The sequence below is a fragment of the Fringilla coelebs genome (assembly GCF_963513975.1).
Source record: "Fringilla coelebs genome assembly, chromosome: 23".
NCBI lineage: Eukaryota > Metazoa > Chordata > Aves > Passeriformes > Fringillidae > Fringilla > Fringilla coelebs.
The window spans coordinates 2,300,029-2,326,529 of record NC_140049.1 but is presented as its reverse complement, the minus strand read 5'-3'; the positions used below and the strand labels follow the sequence as shown (position 1 = coordinate 2,326,529).

At 58.6% G+C, this 26,501-nt stretch overlaps 1 protein-coding gene across 4 annotated transcripts in view; it reads right to left on the bottom strand.

The window, feature by feature from the left end:
- The window catches only part of FOXP4 (forkhead box P4), a 55,701-nt gene that overhangs the window by 4,259 nt on the left and 24,941 nt on the right, over positions 1-26,501 (bottom strand). Inside the window, exons 3-13 of one of the 4 annotated variants that reach the window (XM_084220469.1) lie at positions 23,810-23,899; positions 16,285-16,407; positions 14,779-14,865; positions 9,706-9,856; positions 8,614-8,818; positions 8,240-8,344; positions 6,032-6,119; positions 4,366-4,455; positions 3,269-3,470; positions 3,107-3,183; positions 2,889-2,990 (exon numbers count right to left, since the gene is read on the bottom strand). In XM_084220469.1, coding sequence (XP_084076595.1) covers positions 2,889-2,990; positions 3,107-3,183; positions 3,269-3,470; positions 4,366-4,455; positions 6,032-6,119; positions 8,240-8,344; positions 8,614-8,818; positions 9,706-9,856; positions 14,779-14,865; positions 16,285-16,407; positions 23,810-23,899 — 1,320 coding nt within the window. The remainder of the gene's footprint in view (positions 1-2,888; positions 2,991-3,106; positions 3,184-3,268; positions 3,471-4,365; positions 4,456-6,031; positions 6,120-8,239; positions 8,345-8,613; positions 8,819-9,705; positions 9,857-14,778; positions 14,866-16,284; positions 16,408-23,809; positions 23,900-26,501) is intronic. The other 3 variants (XM_084220471.1, XM_084220470.1, XM_084220472.1) reach the window with 3 other exon arrangements.

Sequence of the window (26,501 nt, the reverse complement as noted above, 5' to 3'; positions counted from 1 at the left end):
TCCATCCGTCCATCCATCCGTCCATCCATCCATGGATCCATCCACGGATCCATCCACGGATCCATCCATCATCCATCCATCCATCCGTCCATCCATCCGTCCATCCATCCGTCCATCCATCCGTCCATCCATCCGTCCATCCGTCCATCCGTCCATCCGTCCATCCGTCCATCCGTCCCTCCCTGTGTGCCAGCCTGGTGCCACTGTCACTGTCACCCAGGGGGATGCTCCTGGCACAGGGCACTGGCCCTGTGGCACCCCTTGGGCCCAAGCTCTGCGCTGGCATCACCCAGACAGGGGGGTTGGGGTGCAGACAGACAGACAGACATCCCAGGGACCTGGAGTTCCAAGAGGGACCTCAGGGAGCAGGATGAGCTCTTGTCCCCCGCTCTGTCCTCACCCCAGGACTGTCCTGTCACTGTCCCCGAGAGCACACACAGGATGTCCCTCCCTGCCAGTCCTGCCCAGGCTCCCTCCTTCCTTCTGCCCAAACAGAGCCCTGGCTGCAGCCAGGAGTGTGGCAAAGCCAGAACCTCCCTGCCCAGGGTCCCCTTTTTGTGTAGGTGACACCCCCTGCTCTGAGTCACGGTGAGGATGGGCCTGGGAAGGCTCAGGTGGGGATAAAATATAATAAATATAAAATAAAATAAAATAATATAAAATAGAATAGAATAGAATAGAATAGTATAGTATAGAATAGAATAGAATAGAAAAATAAAATAAAATAAAATAAAATAAAATAAAATAAAATAAAATAAAATAAAATAAAGAAAATAAAGTAAAATAAATAAATAAATAAAATAATATTAAATAAAGTAAAATAAAAAAGTAAAATAAATAAAAATTAAAATAAAATAAAATAAAATAAAATAAAATAAAATAAAATAAAATAAAATAAAATAAAATTAAATTAAATTAAATAAAATAACCCCTGGCAGTGGGCAGGGTGTGATCCTGCATCCCTGCATGCCCCATCCCTGTGCTGCTCCCAGGTCACAGATGAGGTCCCAGGCCAGCCCCCCAGTTTGGGGGCAGTGGGGACGTGTCCCCTGCCTGAGCCTGAGGTGGTTTTGTGTTCCCTGGCAGTGTTTGCTCAGAGCCAGGCCCAGCTGCTCTGTTTGCTCTCATCTCTCTCCTCTAATGATGTTTGCTCTGCACCCTCCACCCACTCCCTGGGCCCTGCTGGGGTCTCCCCGTGGCTTCCCCACCTTGGTCCCCAGCACTCCTGTCCCACCCCAGGGGGAAGCTGCAGGAAAGGAGGGAAAAACCCCAGAAAAGTGGTTTTCAAGGAGAGAAAATATTTTTTACTGTGTATCCCCCTCCAGAAGAAGCCTGGCCTTGGGCACTGCAAGTTGTGAAGGGAATTAGCCTTCCCCCTGCCATCCCTTTTTGGTGGTAGAACAGGAAAAAATAAAGAATAAAAAAAGGGAAGCAGAAAACTGAGGGATGGCCTTCTCCAAGTCTGCCCTTGTTAACACAGGGTCTGTGGAAACTGCAAAAAAAACCCAAAATATTGATTCCTTTCAGCAACAAAAAGGCAGGAAAAAGGCAATTTCACCTCACTGCAGAGGGGGAAACTGAGGCTCTGGGGGCAGTGATGGCCACAGAGGGCTCTACCCCATCCCAGGGCTTTGCCAAAATGCCTGATTCCCACCCAAAAGTTTCCCATGGAAGCAAAGCCTGGATCTGCAGCAGCGACACACGGGGGCCCCGAGCTCCTGGAGAATGGATTCCTCCTCCTCAAGCCTCTCCAAAAGCTCCCTCTCCCTTGCACCTTGCTGATTTTAATTATTCTTATTTAAAAGAGCAGGTTTCCTTCTGCCACTCCACTCCTTGCTGCCCCGAGCAGGAGGGAGCTGAGCTGCCTCTCAGTAAACACAGGCAGCAGGAAACAACAAATAAATAAATCTTCCCTGGTTGAGGCAAGAAGTGAATCACAGAATCACAGAATCACAGAATCACAGAACTGCTCCTTCCACACCCCCCTGCTCCTCTCAGGTGGCTTTTCCCAGTTCTGATTTCTAAAAAACCAAAGGGGGAGCAGCCCCAGCACTCACAGGCTGCCCCAAAATCCACTCCAGCAGCCCAGGCTGGTGACAAAACCTCCTCAGTGGCAAAATCTTTTGTCTGTGAGAGGGTGGGGGGAGCTGGTGGGCACAGGCAGCTGCTTGGGGGGCTGGCAGAGGGGTTTCCCTGCTGCTGGTCCCCCTGCCACCCCCTCCCATCCCTCCCTGCGTTCCCAGCCACCAGCAGTGTCACCTGCCCCCAGGTTATCATTAACCTCATTTGCTATTTCCAGCCTCTCACTCCTGCCTCTGCCCTTGTTCTCCACAGAAAATCCTGGATTTTACCACCCAGCCCTTTGCTCTATCCCACTGCAGGGATGATGCATCCCCACAGCCCAGAGAGGCGTTTTGGGGGGGGGTAAAAAAGTGGGGTTTGGTCCTAAAATAATTTCTTACACCATTTTAGAGCTGGGAAATGAACTGGTCCTGTAGCACAGGAGCATCTCCTGCAGCAGCCAGGGCTGGGTGGGCTGGGGTGAGCCCAGGGTGGGATGGGGTGAGCCCGGGGTGGGATGAGGTGAGCCTGGGATGGGTTGGGGTGAGCCTGGGATGGGTTGGGGTGAGCCTGGGATGGGTTGGGGTGAGGGCTGGGTGGGTTGAGGTGAGGGCTGGGTGGGTTGGGGTGAGCCTGGGGTGGGTTGGGGTGAGCCCGGGGTGGGTTGAGGTGAGCCCAGGGTGGGATGGAGTGAGCCAGGATAGGATGGGGTGAGCCTGAGCTGGGATGGGGTGAGCCCTGAGTGGGTTGGGCTGAGCCTGGGGGAAATGGGGTGAGCCCAGGCAGGGTCAGGGAGAGCCCAGGGCACCAGGCAGGGCTGCTCTCACCTTCCAGGTGGCCGTGTTCCTCCGGAAGTAGGCGAACATCCGCGTGAACCAGTTATAGATTTCATTCAACGTTAGCTGCCTGTCGGGGGTCTCCAGGATGGCCTGGGCAGCCAGAGGGAGGACAAGGCTGTCCCTTGTGGGGTTTGACACCATCCCAAGGGGCAGAGCTGGGGTTCAGCAGGCGGGGAGGGGGCTGAGGGGGGGTTTGGGGCTCTCACCTGCCGGATGAGCGAGGCGTACGTGAAGGGCGGCCGCACGTCGGCGTTTTTGTAAAACTCGTGATTCTGTGCAAGCTCTGCAGGGGGACAACAATCAGGGCAGGGGGGGCTGGAGCGAAGGGACCCGCTCAGGAGGGTGCTGAGCCCCGGCCTGGAGCTCACCTGAAGAGATTGGGGTGCAGAACTTCTCCGAGTTCCTCCTGCGGATGGGCCCCACGCTGTGTAAAGTGGAAGAGCTGATGACGGAGGGGCCCTGCCGCAGCGGGGTGATGGGCGCCGTGGCCGAGGTGGGGGGATGAGGTAAACCGTCAGGAAACGTGTCAGAAGTGCTCTTGGAGAGGGTGGCACTGGAGACCAGGTTCAGCTGCAGGGACACAAAGGGAGGGAAGGGGTTGGGAGGGCTGGGAGAGCGCCGGGAAGAGCGGCAGGTCCCAAGGAGGAGGGGAGGGGAGGGCAGGGGGGAACTGGAGGGGCTTGGAAAGGGTGGGGTGCAGCCAGGGGGTGGGGATGGACCCATGGGGTGGGGATGGAGCTGTGGGATAGGGATGGACCCATGGGGTGGGGATGGGCCCATGGGGTGGGGATGGGCCCATGGGGTGGGGATGGAGCTGTGGGATAGGGATGGACCCATGGGGTGGGGATGGGCCCATGGGGTGGGGATGGATCTGTGGGATGGGGATGGAGCTGTGGGATGGGAATGGACCCATGGGGTGGGGATGGACCCATGGGGTGGGGATGGACCCATGGGGTGGGGATGGACCCATGGGGTGGGGATGGATCTGTGGGATGGGGATGGAGCTGTGGGGTGGGGATGGTCCCATGGGGTGGCGGTGAATTTGTGGGATGGAGATGAATTTGTGGAATGGGGGTGCAAGAGTGGGATGGGATGAACCTGTGGAATGGGGGTGAACCCATGGGATGGGAATTAACCCATGGGATGGGAATTAACTCATGGGATGGGGATGAATTAATGGGATGGGAATTAAGCCATGGGATTGGGATGAACCCATGGGATGGGAATAAACCCATGGGATGGGGGTGAATTTGTGGGATGGGGATGAATTCATGGGATGGGGATGGACCCGTGGGATGAACCCATAGGATGGGGATGCACCCACTCCATGTCAGAGCTGGTGGAGCAGCTGCATTTGCCAGAGGGTGGCCGGGGCACACCCATCCCACGGAGCCCACCCAGGGGCAGGGCAGGGAGGGGACAGCAGCCACCAGGGAGGGGACGTAGAGGGCAGGAAGGGACTCACGCTTACAGGCTGGCTGAAAGGCTTTGGCTCTGAAGGTCTCATGTGAAGATGGGCCATCATGGCTTGGAGACGCTCGCTCTCCTTGGCCAGCTGGGGGAGGCAGGAAGCAGGACAGGGATGGTCATGCAGTGCCAAAGTCACCACGAAGTGCCAACAGCCTGGAGGAGCTGCCACGAGCCCCCAGACCTGGTCTGGACAGGCAGCAATGCCCAGGGTGTCCCCCCAGGTGCCACCTCCTGAGAGCCTGTGGCCTGTGGGTGCTGCTGCAGCCCCCATGGAGGGCACAGGGGGAAAGACCCACAGAGCCATTCCCAGGCTGCCACCCACCAGCAGGGCCACCCACAACAGCCCTGGGTGTCCCTGTCCCCGTGCCTACTGTCACTGTCCTGTCCCCTCTGCCTCCCCAGCAGCTCCCTGTCCGTCGGTCCATCCATCCCCCAGCGTTCCCACATCGCTGTAATTGCTCCCTGCCTGTTTACTCCCTGCAGTGAGCAGAGGCTGAAATATTCACTCTGGCACCAGGGGAGATTTTGAGGCCGGCGCAGCCGATGGGATCTGACACCCCACTCCCCTCCCGTCACCTTCCCTTTCCACCGGGACCCCTCAAGCTCGGGGGAGCCCCCACGCTCCAGCCAAGCCCCCTCGCAGGGCTAGGCCAGGAAGGGGTTAAAAGCAGGAGTTTGCAGCAAGTTTGGAGCAGCTCTGCTGCCTTCTCAGCCGCGGTGCTCATTAGAGCTGACAGCTCTCCCCTCGTGATGCAGCCGGCACAGCGGGAGCTCCGCGCTCCAAACTTTCTAATTGGTGGCTCCGTGGCAGGTTCCTCTCTGCACACACAGCTCTGCTCTCGCCCTTCAGCTTTTCTTTTTTTTTTTTTATTATTATTATTTTTTTCCCTCCTCCCCTTTTCCTTTCCCTCCCCTCTTTAAGCCCCAGTAATTGCTTTCAAGCTCTGGCCAGGCGTGGGGAGCGGGGTGGATGGTGGGGATGGCCCGGGGGGACACAGCCTCCCCACACACCCGGGTCTGGCTGTGTCCCCCCGCCCCACAGCCCCTGCCAGGCCCCTCATTCTGGGTGGGGAGGGGTCCCAAGGGTGCTGCACATCTTGTCCTGCTGTGTCCTGGGCCAGTGTCCCCCGTGGGGTCACACACACCACGCTGAGCCCCACCATGGGGGTGACCCCCATCCCTTTTTCCAACCCCCCTTTTTTCCCCCCTCCCTTCTCCATTAACAGAATTATGCAGAGCACGCTGGGGGCTCAGAGAGGCTGGGTGAAGCACTATTTAAAGAACTGCCTGGCCAAAAATAGCGCCCCAAACTTGGGCTCCAAAGACCACGCTCAGCCACCAAAATAAGTGGCCTGGTTTTCCAGCAGCCCTGTGGCTCCCAGGGAGGTGGCACAGCCCATGTGGGGACAAACCCTCCTGCCTTCCACATCTGTGGCGTCTCCTTTTACCCACAGGGACACTTTGGGATGAGAGGGGAACGAGTTTGGGGGCTTGAATTTCACCTGGGTGCAGGATTCCTCTTTGGGAAGGGTGTTGAAAACAAGTCCCCACCTGGGTGGTTACAGTCCCCATGCCTGTCACCCTCTCCTGAGGGAAGCACAGGGTGACAAAGAGGTGGCTTTTTGTCCCCATGTCCACGGGGGCTGGGGTGGGACACCCACCTGTATCTCCAGCTGCTGTACCACTTGCATCTGGACTCGACACTGGGCCGTGCTTCGGTCATCAAGTGCATGTTCTGTGTTGAGGTGTCTGGGGAGGGGAACACGGGGTTGGTTAGACCTGGCTGTGCCCAGAACTCTGCTGGGGCCACATCTGGGATCAGCCCTGACCTGCAAATCGCTCAGGGATGCTCCAGCACCGCTGCCCGAGGCGGGGTGAGCACGAGGGAAACTGAGGCACGGAGGTGACCGAGCAAAGCAGGCTGTGGCACCACCCCAAACCCAGGCTGGAGGACACTCAGCCCCAGCCCAGGCAGCCCCAGGGTGGTCAGGAGCAGAGGAAAAGCTGGTGGGTGCTCCTGGAGCAGGCTGCTGGCAGGAGGTGCCAGGAGGACCTGAGGAGCAGCTCCCAGGACAAAGGCAGCCATGGCAGGTTGCCTTCCCCGCTCTGGGGAAAGCCCTGAGGGCACAAGGTGCCATTTCCAGGCTGTTCCCCATCCTGCCTCGTGTTTGTGAGGTGCTTTCTTCAGGAAGCACCAGGACCTTTGGTGCTCACAGCCCTCCTCCTCCTCAGGGAGGGGAAGGGCTCCTGGTGACAGAGCTGTCACTCGCTGCAGAGCCAGGGACATGCTGGCATCACCTTGTCCCCAAACCCAGCAAAGCACCAGCCTGGGGACACAGCCAGCCCCGAGGGTGTCACAGTGTCCTTGCTGGGGTGGGCACAAACCTGGGGAGGGCCTCCCTGGAGGAGTGGGATAGTTTGGAGGGGGATTCTGGGGAATGCCACCCTCGAAACACCCCAAAAGGTGCTGCTGGGGGGTCCCAGGGGCCATGTGCCAGATGCTCCCCAGGACTAAGCCCAGGAGAAGGCACCTCAGCCTCCCCAGGCTGGCTCTGGAGGAGGGCAGGAGTCTCACCCTGCAGCCTGGCAGAGCCTTCCAGCCCCAGCGTGCCCAGACAGGCCAGGGAGCCAGGCCCTGCTGCCAAACCCAGCCCTGAGCAAAGCCCCCACGGCCCCAGCCCTGCTGCTCTCCCTGCACAGCACAGCCAGGGCACGGCTGCTTCTGCAGGGGAGCAGAGCCGTGGGAGCCAAGAGGGAATGGAGCATTTCCCCCTGACCCCCACCCTCACCCTGCCCCTCCCAGCCCAGCACAGACCACCCCAGATGCCCCACAGAGGGGCTCCAAGCTTTCTGTCTGTCTGTCCCACGCCCCAACACATTGGCAAGGAGGGGACAGAACCCCTTCCCCAGTGCTGCAGGGGGCAGGACGGGACCCTGGCTGGCACAGCACAGCTCTGCCAGCCCCGTGACCCACCTCTGGGCATTCCCTGCCAGCTCCAGACGCAGCTCCCAGCCTGGAGCTTGCTCACCTGCCCCGTGCCACTCGAACATGCCCTGCCAGGCAGGAGGAGATGCCTTATCTGGGTTCACCCCGTGACTCAGAGGCAGAGGAAGGAGGACGCAGGAGGCTGAATCATCCTTCACTCATCCCTGGGCTGCCTTCTCACCTCCTCATCCTCCTGGGCAAGGCCTCTAGTGGCTTGGCACAGCCCAAGGGATGTTCCAGCCCTCAGAGGGTGGCAGAGGACAGAGGATGAGTTTGGAAAACCCCAAAACCTGCCCGCTGCAGAGCGCTGCGCTCGCCGAGCAGACAGCCGGGGAGGCGGGGGAAGGAGCCCCGTCAGCTCCTTCTGATGTCTTTGCTAAAAATCCTGGCTACAAAGAGATCTAATTGCAAATGAACTAATTAAGTAAACCTCTGACGAAGCGTGAAAACAATTTGTTTGACCCTGACGCTAGCAGAGGGCTCTCCGACAGCAGAGTTAATCAGTCAGCGCCGAGCCCACAAGCGGTGTCAGCGGTGCCATCTGCCATCTGCCGCCTCCCCCCGTGTCCCCAGCAGGGCTGCCAGCCCCCCTCGCCTGCTGCCCGGGCTCTGGCCTCCTCCAGATCCTTCACTCAGCCCCTGGTTTGCCTTGGAAGCGCTCATAAAGCTCATCCCATTCCACCTTTGCCACGGGCAGGGTCACCTTCCACTCCGAGCCATTTCCAAGGATGGGACAACACCAGCAGCAAGTCCTGCTGTGCTTTCTCCTTCTCCATGAGGTCACTTTGGGGTGCCTGAAGCAGCTCCCAGCATCCTCCCCACCCCCAGGTGCATTCTGTCCCAGCTGGGACAGAAACACCTTCCCCAGAGAGGTGGCACTCACTTGACAAACTGCCCCAAGTCCTCACAGAGGGTTTCGCAGCCAGGCCACTTGCACTCTCCGTGGCCGTAGAGCGGGTGGGAGCCGGGGGTCTCTTCATGGGAAGAGCTGCACAAGAGGGAAAGGAGCCTTCAGATGGGGCAGCTGGGATGCTCCAGCACTCCCAGGCATGGGGACAGATCCCATTCCCAGCCCCGGGGCACCCATGGGACACCCCACAGTGACGGCTCCCTGTCCTCTGTGGGTGCAGCAAAACAGCGCCAGGCCTCTTTTATGGGGTGGGCAGAAACTCCCCATCCCTCCCAGTGATGGACCCCAGCCCCTTCCACCTCCCCAGGAATAAAAACACAAAGTGCCAGGGCCCGACCCGGCTCTACCTGTCCCTCCTGGGCGTGTGCATGGTGCTCTGTCCATTGGGCAGAGGGTGGTGGGAAATGGGAGGCGAGACCTTGGCGGCCGAAAACGAGGTAGAGTTGGAGGTGTTGGTGGTGAGGTCAAGACCTTCCTGCTTAATGCTGTCCTCCACGGGCTGGGTGGCCGTGACCTCCTTCCAGAGCTGCTGGAGGTCTGAGGGGCAAACAGCTGTGGCACAGGAGAGAGTGACCAGCGTCAGCAGGGACACGAGGCAGCACCCGGGGCTTCCTCCCTGCTCCCTGACACCCCAAACCTCACCCAGCAACGGGAGAGCATCACCTGGAGCTGGGCACAGCCAGGGGAGGCTGCAGGGCCCCGGTGGGAAACACAGCCCAAAGCACCTGCAGCACTCATAGAGCTGTTCCCAGAAGGGAGAAGGGTCTGGCTACCCTAATCCTGGCACCGTTCTGCCAGAGGAAGAGGTGCCCCAAATCCTGATACCCCTCTGCCAGAGGAAGAGGTGCCCCAAATCCTGGCACTCCTCTGCTAGAAGAAGAGGTGCTCCAAATCCTGGCACTCCTCTGCCAGAGGAAGAGGCGCCCCAAATCCTGATACCCCTCTGCCAGAGGAAGAGGCACCCCAAATCCTGGCACTCCTCTGCCAGAGGAAGAGGTGCCCCAAATCCTGGCACCCTTCTGCCAGAGGAAGAGGGGCTCCAAATCCTGGCACCCCTCTGCCAGAGAAAGAGCTGTCCCAAATTCTGGCACTGCTCTACCAGAGGAAGAGGTGCCCCAAATCCTGGTACTCCTCTGCCAGAGGTGCCCCAAATCCTGGCACCCTTCTGCCAGAGGAAGAGGTGTCCCAAATCCTGACACTCCTCTGCCAGAGGAAGAGGCACCCCAAATCCTGGCACTGCTCTGCCAGAGGAAGAGCTGCCCCAGCCCTGTCCCCCCCTGGAACCCAGACCCCAACCCCGCACGGCTCCACCTGCTGACACCATCACCCCCCAAACTTTGGGGGCATCACAAAGCCCAACACCAGAGCCCCTCCCCAGCCCCCTCACCCAGAGCTGGGCACTCCCCAGCCCAGGAGCCCCCCCAGGCCCTGGTCCTTACCTTGGGGCAGGCTCTGCAGGGGCACCGTGCCCTGCCCTGGCGGGAGGCTCACCAGGCCCTGGCGCTGCAGGTTTAACAGGTGCTGCTGCTGGAGCTGCTGCATCTGCAGGAGCTGCTGCTGGAAGGCCAGCTGCTTGTTCCCCAACGGCTGCTGAGACAAAAGGAGGGACAAATCCAAGGCTTATTCCCAGCCTGGCAGGGCAGGAGGGGGCTGGAGGGCGCGGCGAGGGGCGCTGGCAGCCAGGGGTGGCGGCGCTGGGGACGCCGCGCCCGGCGGTGCCTCCATCCTGCTGCGGGGCCTGCTCGGCTCAGAGGCTTTGATCTATCGGAAGAGGAGGGGAAGGAAAGGGAAAAGGGGAAGGGAAAAATAAAGCACTGGAAAGAAAGGGAGAGAGAGGAGCTGGGGGCTTGCTCGGAGCTGTGTGGGGAGGAACGTGCAAAGCTCGGCTGGGGGGTCCCAAGGGGGAGCTCAGCTGCGGGGTGGGTGTTAAAAAAGGGGGGTCCCAGCAGGCAACAGGCACAGAACCCTCCTGTAAGGCAGAAATTTATCCCTGCTTGTCAAAAATGACTGTTATGAGCCCTTTCTTGGTGAGGGGCTGAAACTGGTGCAGGGCAGGGGGTGCCCAGTGCCAGCGCTGGTGTCCCCACCCCGGCCACAGCCACCCCCCCAAGCAGGTGACCCTCCCTCACCCCCTGGAGCTGGCCAGGCTCTGACCAGCATGGCCAGCCCTAAACTAGTTAGGCAGGATGGGTCCCTGGGGAGGCGCTGAGAAATCCATGAGAATTAAGTGAAGGGGAGAGAATTCAATTAGGGCTGGGGACAGGCAGCTGCTAATCCGAGCTGGCCGGGAGAGGGGAGCTGCCCCGGGGCTGCCCGGCCTCATTAGCGGGGCAGGCGGCTCCGTGACCCCGTGAACCCCCCCAGACCCCCCTGCCTGGGCAGACGGTGCCGGCAGGGAGCCAGGCTGGGCCACGTCCCCCCCTCGCTGCACTCTGCAGCCCCCCAAAGGAGGATTTCCATGTTTGTGCTCGGACTGAGGAGCGGGAGAGCTCTGCGGCAGGATGTTCTTGTTTGTGAGCATCGGGGGATTCGGGCCCCCCCAGGCACTGGGGATTCCAGGGAACTGGTGATCCCTGAGGCTGCATCAACAGGGAGCAGCAGCCAGACTCTCTGTGGCAATCCCAATCCATGGCTGACTTTGGGGTCACACCCAGGGTCTCACTGTGGATGTTGCTGATGCTCAGCCTTGGCTTTGTGAATCAGAGGGTGAGGATGGGCTCCAAACCCCTCTCTGCAACATCAGGCACCACCACGAGCCCTGTCTAGGGTACAGACTGAGTTTCATTCCGGTTTCTCAGCCTCAGAGAGATGTGTGGACTCTCCCTGTCCTCTCCACCCCTTGGCCACAGTGGAACTGCCTCCCCAGAGTCAGACCTGGATCCTCCCTGGCTCTGCCTCAGCCCTGCACCTCTGAGGCTTAAAGATCAAGGCACAAATCAAAGCAATTCCCACTCAGTGAAGAGAAATCCCTGACTCCTGAGCCACGAGGGCTCCAGGCCATGGGATCAGCAGGATGGAGGGGAAAGGGCAGGACCAGGCTGCAGCCTGAGAGCTTTAACAGCAGCTTCTCTGTCCCCCAGGCTGTCCCCTCCTGGCGAGGGGGAGCTCTGCCACCGTGTGGGATGGACACACTGTCCCTGCCTGGCTTAGAAACAGCAGCTGGGATGGGAAGGGACGGGATGGGACAGGACAGGATTCTCCTCCTCTTCCCGGCTCCACCACCGCCCTCCCCGAGGGCCCCGGGGCAAGCCCGAGCTCTGCTCCAGCACAGCCTCACCCACGTCACTTCCAGGCTGAGCTGCTGGGAGTGGATGAGCTCAGGAGCATCCCTGGGCACGTTGCCTGCATCCCACAGCCCAGCCAGGCTGCCCTGGCCTGGCCTGGCTGCATCCAGACCCCCTGAGCCCCCCAGGCAGCCCTGACCCACTCGTGGCTCTGGCAGGGACGCTGTGGAACCTGGTGATGTGAAGGTTGGACCTTCACGTGCCTCGAATCCATGTCCCTGCAGCTTCCACAGAGCAGGAACAGGAGGAGCAGCCCCAGGAACACAAATCCAAGGCAAACCAAGGCCTGATCCTTAGGGAAGCCGGTCTGCCACCCCCAGGGAACAGCTGTGGCACCACGGACCTCTGCACCCCTGAGTGATGGGTGAAGGGATGCAGAGCCACCCAGCAGCCCACGGGCTCCAAGCCAAGCTGTCCCTGGAGAAACCCGGCTGGGGAGAGCCTGGATGACAGCCCCAGCTTTCCCAAAAATCTCACACCCTGCTGATCCTCACAACTCCCATTTCCCCTTGGAAAAGCCACTCCCAGAGGGGCTGGGGCTGAATCCTGGGCTTGCCTCCAGCAGCTGGTTCCTAACCCATTCCCAGCCTATTCTCAACCCATTCCCAGTTCATTCCCAGCCCGTTCCTAACCCATTCCCAGCCCATTCCCAGCCCATTCCCATTACATTTCTCAGCTGGGGCTGGGGGTCTGCAGCATCTCTGAGGCTTGGCTCTCCCAGCTCATTCCCATTTCATTCCCAGCCCATTCCCTGCTTATTCCCAGCCCTTTCCCAGTACATTTCTCAGCTGGGGCTGGTGCTCTGCAGCATCACTGAGGCTCGGGTCTCCCAGCTCATTCCCATTTCATTCCAAGCCCACTCCCAGCTTGTTCCCAGTCCATTCCCAGTACATTTCTCAGCTGGGGCTGGGGGTCTGCAGCATCACTGAGGCTCGGCTCCCCCAGCTCATTCCCATTTCATTCCCAGCTCGTTTCCAGCCCATTCCCAGTACATTTCCCGGCTGGGGCTGGGGGTCTGCAGCATCACTGAGGCTTGGCTCTCCCAGCTCATTCTCATTTCATTCCCAGTCCACTCCCAGCTCATTCCTAGCCCTTTCTTGGTGTGGGGCTGGGGGTCTGCAGTATCACTGAGGCTTGGCTCATTCCCAGCCCATTCCCATTTCATTCCCAGCCCATTCCCAGCTCATTCCCAGTCCTTTCCCAGCGTGGGGCTGGGGGTCTGCAGCATCACTGAGGCTTGGCTCATTCCCAGCCCATTCCCATTTCATTCCCATTTCATTCCCAGCCCTTTCCCGGTGTGGGGCTGGGGTTCTGCAGCACCACTGAGGCTTGGCTTCCCCAGCTCATTCCCATTTCATTCCCATTTCATTCCCAGCCCATTCCCAGCCCATTCCCAGCCCTTTCCCGGCGTGGGGCCGGGGGTCTGCAGCATCCCCGTGCATTAGACGCAGCTGAGTGGGTGCAGCCACCGGGCCAGGAGGCGCCGTCACTTTGATTTATGAGCACATCAGGAGGAGTTTGCGCCGTGACACGCGGGACTGACAGCAGCACTTCATTAAGCTGACACCGGGGTTAGGAGCCAGCAGCCCCCTCCTCCCCACCCTGCCTGCCTCAGCACAGGGACAACCCCTGCCCTCGGCAGCTCTGGAGACCCTCCCAGGGGATTTTGGGGTCTCTGCACCCCGTGGCTCCTCCAGGCAGGATGGGAGACACGAGGGTGAGGGGCTGCAGTGCAGCTCCTTGTTTCCCCCACACCCAGGATGCTGCTGGAGGCTGGGGGGTGGCCCTCACACCCCAGCACAGGAAAATGCTCCAGGAAGGGCTGGGATGTGCCCCAGCTGAGCCCCATCCTGGCGGGATGCATGGATTCATGGATCAGCTGTCCCTTCCTCACAGCACCCGTGGACACAGAGCATCCCCAAATTCTTAGGGACAGGATGCTGCTGACAGGCTGCTCCCACACATTTCCATCCTCTTGTCTGTCCTTCCCTTCTCTGGGGCACTCCTCACCCCGGGGAGATCAGAGCTGATCCCCCTGGAGATGCTGCCCCTGCTCCTGGGCAGATCAGAGCTGCTCCTCCTGGATATTCTGCCCCTGCTCCTGGGCAGATCAGAGCTGATCCCCCTGGATATTCTGCCCCTGCTCCTGGGCAGATCAGAGCTGCTCCCCTGGAGATGCTGCCCCTGCTCCCAGCTCCTTCCTGGTGTCCTTCCCACCTGCAGATCCCACTCCAAGCTGCTGACTCACGCAGAGGAGCCCTTGGAGTCAGAGGGAGGGGAAGCAGAAGGTGCTGGGTTTACAAATCCTGCAGCAGGGCCAGAATTAAATCTGGCCAGGGGTTTCCAGGGAAGATCCAAGGGTGGCTCTGTGGAGGCCTCCCAGACACTCCAGCTCTTCCCTGAGTTTCAGGGGAGCCACAGCATCACCATTCCCAGCAGGCAAACGTGAACACAGACTTTAGGAGCACCAGCTGCCCAAATTTTTGGGGTGAAACCAAAGCTTATCCAAGGATTTTGAGGAAATGAAACACTGACATCCCCTTGCTGAGAACCCCTCAGTGCTTTTCCCAGCAGGAAAGCTGGACACACACCCCTCCAGCAGCATCCAACACCCCTTCCCCCCCCCTGCTACACCCTTTCTTGTTGGATAAATTTCCCATCTCCTCTGTACCATTTAATTAAAAGTTAACACGAGCTTTTTAAAGCAGAGCCCGCTAAGCAAGCGCTTTGTTAGAGCTTAATTATATCCCTGCTCAGTGCTGCAAGAGAACATCACCAGGGCCAGCAGGAAAGTCCTTGAGGAAGCTCACATTTACACCTCCCCCACTTCCCAGAGCACCAGCAGCTCCTGGAGATGGTTCTGATAACCCTGACCCTGTAAATGCACCAACACCCGCACTGAGAGCCTGCCCGAGGCTGGAGCAGGTGACCCTGAGCCACTGCAGCCACCTTGTCCCCTGATGCCAGCATGGCTTTGTCCCTTGTGCCACCCCAACACAACAGGCTGGGCTTAAAATCTTCTCTGAGTTTGTAGTGCAGGGTGTGCATGAGGCTGCTGGGTTTTGGGAGGAGTGATGGCCATGAACAGCCTCAGGAGCAACTCCCAGGGACTGGACCGGTCACCCTGGCAGCCCCACGTCCCCTGTCCCATTGCCAGGGGCTCCCTGGGGGTTGCCCCACACCTTGTTTTCCTGTGCTGCCAGCCCGGTGCCCTCCAGGTGAGCTCACCTCTTTGGGTTGCTGCTTTCCGGCTTGCTGCTGGGTCAACAGCTGCAGGTGAAGCTGCTCCTGCTGCTTCTTGTAGTATTCCTGCAGCTGGGAAGGGGAGAGAGCCAGGGGATCAGCAGTGGAACCACCCCAGTGCCCACCTCACCACCCAGTGCCCACCTCACCATCCCAGTGCCCACCTGACCACCCCATGCCCACCTGAGCACCCCAGTGCTGGATTAGGGTTAGGTTTAGGGAACCCTAGGGAACCTAGGGAACCCAGCAGTGAAACCACCCCAGTGCCCACCTGACCACCCCAGTGCCCACCTGAGCACCCCGTGCTGGGGAGGACCAGGAGCAGCCACAACCCCTGGCCTGTGAGAGCTGGGGGTTCAGCCCTGCAGCCAAAACAGCCCCTCAAATCAAAGCAGGGGTGTTTAAAACAGGGACAAACCCCCTGGATCCACAGGGAGCCACCAGAGAGGGTCCCAGTGACCTGCCAGCATCGCCACCAGCTCTCACCCTGGCCCCTAAATAAACCCTGGGTGATGGATTTGCTGCGTGCAGGGAGGGGGAGAAAGGCACGGGGAGGTCAGTGGGATCCCCCCAGCCCCCTCAGGGGCTCAGGAATGTTCTTGGGGGTGCTGGGAAGCCTTTATCAGCCCGGGGCTGCCGGCAGCCAGCGGCTGTTTGTGTCTGAGAACAGGTTTGGAGGGGCTGGGTGTTTACCCCCGAGCCAGCCCGAGCCAGGGAGCTGCAGAGTGGCCAGGCTGGGAGCAGGAACATTGGGTCAGGGGTGAGAGGTGTGATGTTTGGTTTGCTGCCGGTGGAGAATGTGAGCTATTCCGGCCTGGGTTGTTTAATTTGCAGTCAAACGTGTTTCTTTATCCGGCTCCAAAGAGGCTTGTGGAAGGACCCACCCAGGGTAGTGTTTACCCTTTGTTCTTTCCCTGGGGCCAACCTTGAATCCTTATCAGCCTGTTTGGAGTAAACAGGTACTGGAGGCAGGAGGAAGGGTGTGGAGGATGCTTGTGGGGTTTCTCCCTCTCTCCCTCCTTCCCGCTGCCGGGAGCTGTTTACCCAAGCAGACCTATTTTGTTTCAGAGTGGAAATCTGTTTCTTTTTCCTTCTCCTCCTTTTTCTTCCCTCCCCAAGCAGGGCCATGAGAAACAAACCACAGCTCTGGAGCTGGACACAGGCACCTGCCCAAAGCCCAGCAGTGGCACAGGGGCTCTGCCTGGGGCACACTGACCCCAGAGCTGACCCTGCCTTCCCCCAGGAGCTGGGCAGCCCCAAATCAGCCCCTGAGCAGGAATTTTGCAGGTTTTGAGACCCTGGCTCAGGGTGGCAGCACCAGCACTGCAGCACCTGAAGCTCTGTTCATCCCTGGACGTGCTGGGAATCCCAAAGGAGATATGTGGAAAGCAGGAGGAGGAAAGGACCCATTTTCCTGCCTCCAACAAACCCCAGCATCCCCAGAGCCCGGCGGGAATTGCCTGGCTGGATTCAGCTCCAGTGCAGCGTTACCTGTTGCAGCATGATTGCCTGCTGCTGCTGCAGGAGGGCCTGGAGCTGGGGTGGGGACAGGATCTGCTGCATCTGCTGTGGCGTGATCATCTGCGGGGACATCATGGCCACGGACACGGGGACCTGTGACAGCAAAGACACGTCACCACTGCCAACCCCAAACACCAACAGTGCCTCTCCCAGAGCATCCTCCATGTCCCCCACGTCTCTGTCACCTCTGGATGAAGCCACTGTGTGTCCCCTGGGACGTGGCAGTGGCAGGAGATGTCCCATGGTGCTGTTGGCACCAGATGAAGCTTCCTGAACCATGAGGTCCCCCTGCAAGCTGAGAGCTCTTCTTTAAATGCAATTTAGCTGGGGGAACCGGGCATCAAACCACAGCTCCCTCCCCTGCTGGGAGCATGGGAAGGGTGGAGGGAAACGCCAGGGAAGTGGGAAGATACTGATCACCCAAATAACTCAGCAGAGCAGAGCACTGAGGAAGAGGTTACGGGGTTCTCCAGGCACATCAAAGCTTTACCTCCAGCTGACACCACAACTCCTGTAATCACTGTGCCAGGAGGAGGGAGGGCCGAGGGAACCTGCCAGCCCCTGCCTTTGGTTATCAAAACACGGGTCCACACCCCGGGCAAAGCTCCTGGGAAGGTGTCAGTGATGGATCCCAGCCCTGCTGGGTCCTGCCCAGGTGGAGCAATGCCCGGATGGAGCCATCAGGAGCTGCCTTGTCCTGGCTTTCTGCTGATCCCACCAGCACAAAGCCCTTCCCAAGGCTCTGGGCAGGGTTAGGGCCTCACTGTAATTTAATGACCCTCCTGGATGCCTTATATTCCTGGGAAAGCAAGTAAGAATTGCTGGTCAGGAGCCTCCAGCAGCCACGAGCTCTTCCAGGGGATGCCAGGAAGAGGCAGCAGCTCCTTGGCACGTGGGACGGGGCAGAGCACAAGCCAGGATCCAGCTGCACGCCAAGGAGCCGGTTCTGATCCAAACCAAACCTCTCCTCAGCCCCTCAGCCCAGGATCTCAGGACCTCAAAGAGCAGAGAAACCCAGTAAAGTGCCCCTGGGAGCCTGGTTCCTGCCAGCCCCCCTGCCCAGGACCCCCAGAGATGCCAGCCTGGAGCCCTGGCACCCACTCCAGCAGGGATGGGACCGCAGGGTGCAGTCCCTCCCATCCGTGACGGGTGTCCAGCCGACCTTCAAGGCAGATTGCAAAGCCTTATCTATTTGCTCAGGCCCTCTGCTGCAGGGAGGCGTGGGACACGGGGCCAGCTCTGTTTGTCACCAGCGTTTCCCCCTGCAGCCACCTCCGTGGCCGAGCTACCGATTGACTCCTCCGACCTCCCACCCAAGGGTCGGAGCTCAGCAAAGAGCCCCAGCCCCCTGCAAGGCTCCAGCACCCTCCAGAGCCCCCCGTGGCACCATCATCGAGCTGCTGTTTGGGCACCCAGGTGCTCTCAGCCAGCTGTGCCAAGCCCTGGGCGAACATCTGGGCGGGAGGGAAGCTGGCGAGGAGAGCGAGGTGCGCGCCCGGGAGCGCCGCTAATTTCCCTCTGCCAATTCATCAGCCAGCAACGTGCTCGGAATGAGAGCCCCTAATTAATTGCTGCTCCACATCCCCCCCAGCCCGGGCGGGCTCCCCGCCCCCTCCCGCGGCCCCTCCAACACGTTTGCTGGCATTTTCAAATCGGAGGCATCCTAATTACCGGAGAGTTATAACACCTTCCATTTCTCGCCCAGCGGACTGACACCCTGTCAAGAGCAAAGAGAATTGCCAGAGGTTTTGACAACACTAATTGCCCCTATAATCTAAAAACACAAAGGAGAGGCGATTAGTCGAGAGGGCCCCAGCTCTCGATCCGACACGAGGTTTTCACAATGTTACAAGAAAACAAAAGTGACGCTTTTTAGAGTTTGATGGCTGCTAACAAAAGCAGAATTATATTTTCATACAACCTTTGTCTGCATTAAATGGCTTTTTTTTTTTTTTTCTTCCCCCTCCCCGCTCGGATGTGGAGCTGACATGGAGAAATGGTGGCGGATCCGTGTGGGGGTGAGGTGGGAACGGGGTGAACTTGAGAGGGGCATCTGAGCTCTGCTGCTTCCTTGGTTCCCGTGAGGAATTTCCCCACAGTGTGGAAAACATTCCTCTCCCAGTTAAGGTTTCCAGGGAAAGGAGCAACTTTTAGTAAAAGAGGAAATCCCCACTTCCAGGCGGTTTTGCTCCCGTTCATCCCACGCCCCGGTGCTGGGAATGTTCCAGCACTGCCCTGACCCCAATGTGGGCCAGCAAACCCCAGTGCCGAGGGGTTTCTGTCCCAAGCTCTGGTGACAGTGCCAGCTGCCTCTGCTGGGGACAGGGAAATGGAAACAGGGTTGGAAACATCCATCCCAACCTGGCCAAAAGCCCCACAGGGGATGGCCCTGGGACACCCCTCCACCTGCAGCCACGGCCCCCAGTGACAAGATTCCCTATGGCAGGATATGAGGCCAGCCTGGCATCCCTGGGTAACAGCAGGATCTGGGCAGCAACTGCCTCAAAAATCTGGGATGCAGGTGGTCAAGGTGAGAGCTGAAGGGTGCCAGGCAGAGCAGCACAGGGGCTGCGAGGGGTGAGTGTCACCCAGCTGCCACCACCCAGGACACCAGAACAGCACAGGGGCTGTGAGGGGCGAGTGTCACCCAGCTGCCACCAGCCCAGGACACCAGAGCAGCACAGGGGCTGTAAAGGGTGAGTGTCACCCAGCTGAAGGGGCGAGTGTCACCCAGCTGAAGGGGTGAGTGTCACCCAGCTGCCACCACCCAGGACACCAGAACAGCAGAGGGGCTGTAAAGGGTGAGTGCCACCCAGCTGAAGGGGCGAGTGTCACCCAGCTGAAGGGGCGAGTGTCACCCAGCTGCCACCACCCAGGACACCAGAACAGCAGAGGGGCTGTAAAGGGTGAGTGCCACCCAGCTGAAGGGGCAAGTGTCACCCAGCTGAAGGGGCGAGTGTCACCCAGCTGCCACCACCCATGACACCAGAGCAGCACAGGGGCTGTGAGAGGTGAGTGCCACCCAGCTGAGGTGTGAGTGTCACCCAGCTGAAGGGGTGAGTGTCACCCAGCTGCCACCACCCAGGACACCAGAGCAGCACAGGGGCTGTGAGAGGTGAGTGCCACCCAGCTGAGGTGTGAGTGTCACCCAGCTGAGGGGTGAGTGCCACCCAGCTGCCCCCACCCCTAGGCACGGGAGCAGCCAGGAAACGTCCCTGCAGCCAGCACATCCCTCGGGAAGCAGGTCCCGGCAGCAGCAGCAGCGGCTGGGGACCAGCCCGACGCGTCACGAGCTGGCATCTGCCAGACACCGAGTCAGGAAGGGTTTGACTCACGCCTTGGCCGGCTGCCACCCCGCAGAAACTGCTTACTAACAGCTCTGGCTGCTCCCAGAAACACCCGGCGCTGCTCGGGCCGGCCAGCAGCATCTCCAGGGGCTGCTTTTCCAGGCGGGCCCCGCTGTAATCCCCGTGCCAGAGGACGGGGCGGGAGCAGCAGGCAGAAAAGCAGGCAGGTATTCCAGGGAATATTCCCTCCCCGAGCCAAAGCCAGCTGAGGGAAGCAGGACTTGGCTGCGTGGAGCGAGGCAGGACGGGCAGCAAGGCTCTTGAGAAATTTTTCCTGGATTGTTTTTTGGGTTGTTTTTACGGGAAGCGGATTGAACTCCCAGGCACAAGGCGGGGGAAGCCACGGCCCGGCAGCCTTGGCTCGCAGCACCTCATCAGAGGGACAGTGCCTTCCTGACCCTGGGGACAGCTGGCTTGGCACAGCCTGGGGACATCCTCTGTCAGCCTCCAAACATCCCTGCTCTGCCATCACCCAGGCTGGGAGGTCACCGTGTCCCCGAGGGCTCCACACCTCAACCACGCAGCCCAGACCTCGTCCCCTCCATCCCTGCTGGCTCTGGGATCACAGGGATGAGCACCCCTCTCTCTCTCTGTCTCTCCAGAGGGTGCTCCTGGTTTCCCACAAGCTCAGGGCTGCTCTGATCCATTCTTGGGGTTTAACTCCCAGTTAGAAACAGCAGAAAACATGTTTGTGCTGTTTTTTTCTAATTTTAACCGCTCTGTTCAAATCCAAACCAAACAGAAACAAATTGAGGAGACTGGGAACAGAAGGGAGGAAACAACCACCAAAAGCAGCTTCAAGTGGTGCTGTTTTAAGGGCAGGGAATGAGCAAATCCCACCCCAGAGCACCCAAATCTCACAGGACCACAGCGACCCCAACCCTCCTGGCACATCCTCCCTGCACTCAGCATCCCTGGGTGAGCTCCAAGATCCAGGCTGGGAGTGCTCCCAGGGCCAGGCAGTGACGCCACTGACACCGAGGTGACCCCAGCCACGGCTTACAAACCCCGAGGGGTGGCACAGGGCCACCCAAATGCTGCTGTGCCACCTCACCAGGCTGGGATGAGACAATGCACTAAAACCTGCCCAGGGTCAGAGGAGAAATGAAGCTCAGCCCCGCGTGCCAGGCTGGGTTTTTGATGCTCTGGGTGGTTTTAGGAGCAATTTTAGGAACACTCTGAACAGCCCCAGCACCACAGGCTGGAGAGCCTGGTGTGGGGTGGCAGCAGAGTGAGCAGGTGAGGGGACACCAACCCGGAGGACACCAGGCCCTGATGTTCAGCTTCCTGTGAAGAAAAGCAGGAATCAATCCCCAGCATGTTCAGCCCAACGTGCATCCTCGTTAAGAGCATCCTCATTAGCACATCCTCGTTAGCACAGCCTTCCTGCTGGGGAGGCCCCAGTCACACCTGGCTGGGCTCCAGTCGCTGCTTGGGGACAGTGGCAGTGGAGGTGACAGCACTGAGCCCCCAGCACCACCTGGGCATGGTCCTTCCATCCCCTCCATCGTCAGCACAGGGTGCTGGCACCGCTCTGTCACCGATGATTCCACAGGGACTGGAGTGGCTCTGCCCCTCTGTGAGCCCAAAACACCAATCCCAGAGTGGGCTGGTGGCAGTGGCACCCACCTGGCAGAGCTGGGGGCTTTGGGATGCAGCAGGGACAGACAGGGATGCTCCAAGTTCAAATGGAAAAACCTCAGTGTGAGCCCAGACGGACGGGCTGCTGCTGCTGGTGGATTTTTTTTTTTTTTTCCCAGAGAGAGGAGGCAGAAGGGCTGGTATTGATCTGTCTTCATTACCCATTTCACTCAAGTTTCAAATCAACAAAATACACTTTTCCGCTCTGCTGCCCTCCCCACTGCAGCAGACAAAAGAAAAGCAATTTCCCGCAGTTTGCTCCAAACTCCTCTCCTCCCTTCCCCGGGTGCCCTCCAGCCCCTCTCCCCTTCCAGCCACTTGATCCCAGCTCTGAGGGCACCCAAAGAGGGCACCCCATCATTCCCTCCAAGCCAGCACTGACAACTCGGGGTGCTGCTTGTCCAGCACCTCCTCCCTTGGGTTTTCCAGGATCCCAGGGGGATCTGCTGCTCCCATCACCCCAGGGTGACAATGCCCTGCAACACCAAAAGCCCCCAAAAGCAACATTTTGTCAGTGCCCACCAAGTTTCCAAGAGTTTTAAAGTTGTAAAGAAATAAAGCTATTTTTAAATGTTTTAGAACACCCAAAGATGGGGTTTTGGGGTTTTTTTCCCTTTCCTGCAGCTGTAATGGGAGTGACAACATGAGACTGTCCACACACACCTCCAGGCATCTGTGGGAAGAGGGTCCCTACTCCAAAAAAAACCCCAATCCAAGATGCTGCTGAGCCCAGCAGCTCCCTGCTTGTTTTTAAGCTCAGGCTGTCGGGAATGTCATTAATCCTGCTGGCTTGGTGCCCCACAACTGTCCCACCCCACGTGCAGAGTGTGGGCAAGCACGGGGGTCTCCTGCTCTCCCTGCCAGCACTGGGACCCTCCTGCTCATTCCCCCAGGATTGAGGGCCAGGACCCAGAGCTGAAGGGAGACAAAATTCCCCACGGATGTGGAAATCCACCCCCAAACTTGTGGGGCTGCACATCCACAGGCTGGCACCCCAAGGACACCCCGATTCCCAAACATTCCCATCCTGCTGCGCTTCCTGCTGCCTCCAAGCCACGGAGAGCCGTGCTGGGACCCAGCCTTCCTCCTCCTCCTCCTCCTCCTCTCGCAGCCGTCCTGGCCAGTCTCATCCACACCACGGTGCCTTAGATAAACTTCCTTTCAAAGGAGTCTGCTTAATCCCCTATCTCCCCTCGGTCAGATCCCGCTCCAGCTGCCGGCGGGGCCGCGGGGGGAGGGATTGCTGGGCGCTGCTGAGTTATGAGCTATTTCTGACTCACGTCTACAACTTTCACAAGTCCTTTTTGCAACATGGAGAGAGAGAGAGAGAAAAAAGGGAGGAGGGGAGCGAGGGAGGGAGGGATGGGGAGGAAGGAGATCCAGTTCTCTCCGGCAAAAGCCGCTGGCCAGATGGGCAGGCAGGGAGGGGAGCAGCACGGGATGTTCGGCCGCATCCAGGCAGAGCGAGGAGGGATAAGGAGCAGGAGGAGGAGGAGGAGGAGGAGGAGGAGTGCAGGGACACACACCCACGGAGGGGAGCGAGGCGCCGGTTACCGGAATCTGACTTCACCCTCGCCGCCTTTGTCCTCTGCAGACATTTTCCATGCAGTGACTGCATTTCCTTCCTGCCGGCACCGCTGGAAAAAGCCGCCTGTTTGTGCCGTAGGAGCCCTGAGTAATTCCCACTGCTCCCACCCAGCTGCTGCTCCCCAGCCCGGCGGGTTCCGGGCTCTCCTGACCCCCGGCAGCTCCGGGATTTGCTGCTGGATGGCTCAGCCGTGCCCTGGCACTCCAAGCCAGGAGAGGATCCCGGGATTGCCCATCCCAAACCAGCTCCTGCTGCCATCCAGCTCAGCCTGGCACAGGCAGGACCTCCAGCTCGGAGAGTGCTCGTGCTAATTACTTTCCTTTGTTAATTAAACCCACGTGGCTCTAATAAGGTAACCTGCTGTTCTCCGATAAATTTAATTAGCCTGAAGGGAGAGCCCCTCCGCACAGCTATTTAAATTGTCACTTCCCATCGCTTGGGCTTTGCTTCTCCCTGCCTCCCCCTCTCTCCAGATTTCACCCCTCTCCTGCCCATTTTCTGCCCTTTTCCTCTGGCAGAGAAGGGGAGCAAAGGGAGCTGCCCCATCCCTACAGGAGCAGGATGTGCCAACCCAAAGCCCATTTTCCTGCCAGTGTCACAAATCCCCATCCCAGCTGGGCCTCTGTGCCATCCTGGAGGACCTGCCCTGGCTCCAGCCCAGAGGATTGTTCCCTGTTCCAGCCCCGTGCCACCTTCACAGCACCCAGCATCGATCCTGGGATGCTCCAACCCTGGGACACTCTGTCTCCAAAACTGTCCCAAAAAGCAGTGACACACCACCAATCATTCCCACACCCAAAAAAACCTCCCAAGAAACTTCTGGAGGTTTCCAGAGGCTTTAATCCCTGCAGTGCTCCAGCCAGGGAGGTGACAGGGGTTTGTGCTGTCCCCAGGGGTGACAGGGGACACTGGGGCTCACCTGCACCGCCGGCTGCTTGCCCTCGTTGCTGCTGGGGGAGCTGAGCCCCGTGGCCTGCTGCAGCAGGAACTGCCGAGCCACCTGCAGAGCCTGCAAGAGAGACACAGGGGTGGGATGAGGAAGGCTCCCTCCTCCTCCTCCTCCTCCTCCTCCTCCTCCAGCTGCTTCTCCGTGGATTCCCCTCCCGGGATGGGCTTGATGCACAGAGAGGGCAGCGCTCCCCAGGGCTCCTTCCTGCCACACCAGTCCATCCCACCAGAGACCAGCACCCATGGGGACAAACAATCCTGTCCTCTCCCAAAAATCCCCACCAGTCCATCCCACCAGACACCAGCACCCATGGGGACAAACAATCCCATCCTTTCCCCAAAATCCTCACTAGTCCATCCCACCAGAGACCAGCACCCTCCCAGCCCCCATGGGACAAACAATCCCATCCTCTCCCCAAAATCCTCACCAGTCCATCCCATCAGAGACCAGCCCCCATGGGGACAAACAATCCCATCCTCTCCCAAAAATCCCCACCAGTAAATCCTATCAGAGACCAGCACCCATGGGGACATGGGGACAAACAATCCTGTCCTCTCCCAAAATCCTCACCAGTCCATCCCATCAGAGACCAGTCCCCATGGGGACAAACAATCCTGTCCTCTCCCAAAAATCCTCACCAGTAAATCCCACCAGAGACCAAACCAAGGAGCACCCAGGGAATCCTAACCCAGAGCCCCTCCTCATTTGGAGCATCCATGAAAAGTCATTCCCTGCATTTTAGATCCCATTTCAGGTCCTCCCTGTGGCTCCTCTGCACAAGGGAACTCTTGGGAAGAGCTCAGGATGCTCCAGCTGTGCTGCATCTTTGGGTGGAAAATCCACCTGACCTGGGCACGTGGAAAATGAGAGGGAATTCCCAGCTGGAGGCTGAGAGCAAAGGGTTAAACACACCCAGCCTTACTTGATTAAAAAAATTGTAATTTCATAGCAGGAGGCCTGAACCAAACAGCCCAGACACAGCACTGGGCACCCTGGGCTGTGTTTGTCACCATCCCACAAAGCAGAGAGCCCCAAGAAAATTTTATTTTAGGATTTTAGGATTTTATAATCCTAATTTCCTGTTCCTGTGGTGAATTACCAGAGCTGTGTCCCAGGGTTGTGCACCCAGAGCTGCCCCAACCAAAAACTCCCAAACTTCCTTTATCCAAACTCAGATCCTCGAGGACAAACTCTGCAATTCAGAGTTGGAATTGCTGGGAATCACTGATGGGAAAAATCCCATGGTGCCGATCCCAAAGCTGCCTCAGCCCCAATGTTTTCCTTTTTCTTCAGGGCATTTTATTTTCCCTGCTATTACCAGGGATAGATGTGCGAGCACAAAAACCCTGTGACAGTTATGACAGCTCAAGGTCTGATATTTTAATTACTTTTGGAGATGAAAACAGTAATTCCAGTTAAAAGCCAAGGTGGAGGAATCCACTTGATGGCAGCTTGGAGGCTCCCACCAGGATGGGTGCTGGGGCTGCATCCCACATCCCCACAGCAAATCCTTGAGTTTTAGCTGCTTTTCCCAGAGTTTTAGCAGATTTTTCCATGGATTTGTCTCCTCCAGGTGCAATTCCTCACCACCTCACAGAGGAGACCCAGCGAGGGCAGGACCCTGCTCCAGCCTGGCAAAAATCAGCAAGGAAAGGAAAACTCAGGGGGGAAAAACCTCAGGAACAGAATTCCAGCACGCAAAAAGCTGTTCAAAAAACTCCTCCAGCGCACAAAAAGTGCAGCACAGGATTTTTATGGAATTTCTCTTCCCAAAGTTCACATTTCTCTTCCCAAGGGCCGGCTGGCGCGGGGTGGCAGCGAGTCCCCAGCGCCGCCTCTCAGGGGGGAATTTAATTCACTCCCCGCTGGCTCCCTCACTTTGGTGTGCTCTGAAGCACGAAATTACAAAGATTTACAGGGGAAAAAAGCCCGACACGGCCTCACAGTCGCACACAGGGGCCTCTCTGGTGAGCTGCCCCCTCCCTCCCTCCCTCCCTCCCTGCTGCCTCTGCCCCTCTCCAGCCCGAGCTGGGCTCAGCTAAAATGGGGATGGAGCCTGCTGCAGGTCATCAGACAGGGATAAAAACCTGCTGCAGATCCTTCAGACAGATAAAAACTGTTGCAGAACCTTCACACAGGGATGGAACCTGCTGCAGGTCCTTCAGACAAGGATGGAACCTGCTGCAGAACCTTCAGACAGGGATGGAACCTGCTGCAGAACCTTCAGACAGGGATGGAACCTGCTGCAGAACCTTCAGAAAGAAAGAAAAGCTGCTGCAGGTCCTTCAGACAGGGATGGAACCTGCTGCAGGTCCTTCAGAAAGAGAGAAAAGCTGCTGCAGGTCCTTCAGAGAGGGATAAAAACCTGCTGCAGATCCTTCAGACAAGGATGGAACCTGCTGTAGAACCTTCAGACAGATAAAAACCTGCTGCAGATCCCTCAGGGATGGATGGAACCTGCTGTAGATCCTTCAGGGATAAAAACCTGCTGCAGAACCTTCAGACAGGGATAAACCCTGTTCAGAGCATGTGGAGCAGCCAGGATGGAATTGCAGGAGGCAGAGGCACCTGTCACTGCATTTGTTGCCCAAAGAAGGCAGGAGGAGCAGCCCAGTGGTGGGGGATGAGGATTCCCATCAGTCAGATGGAAATCATCCCCCCC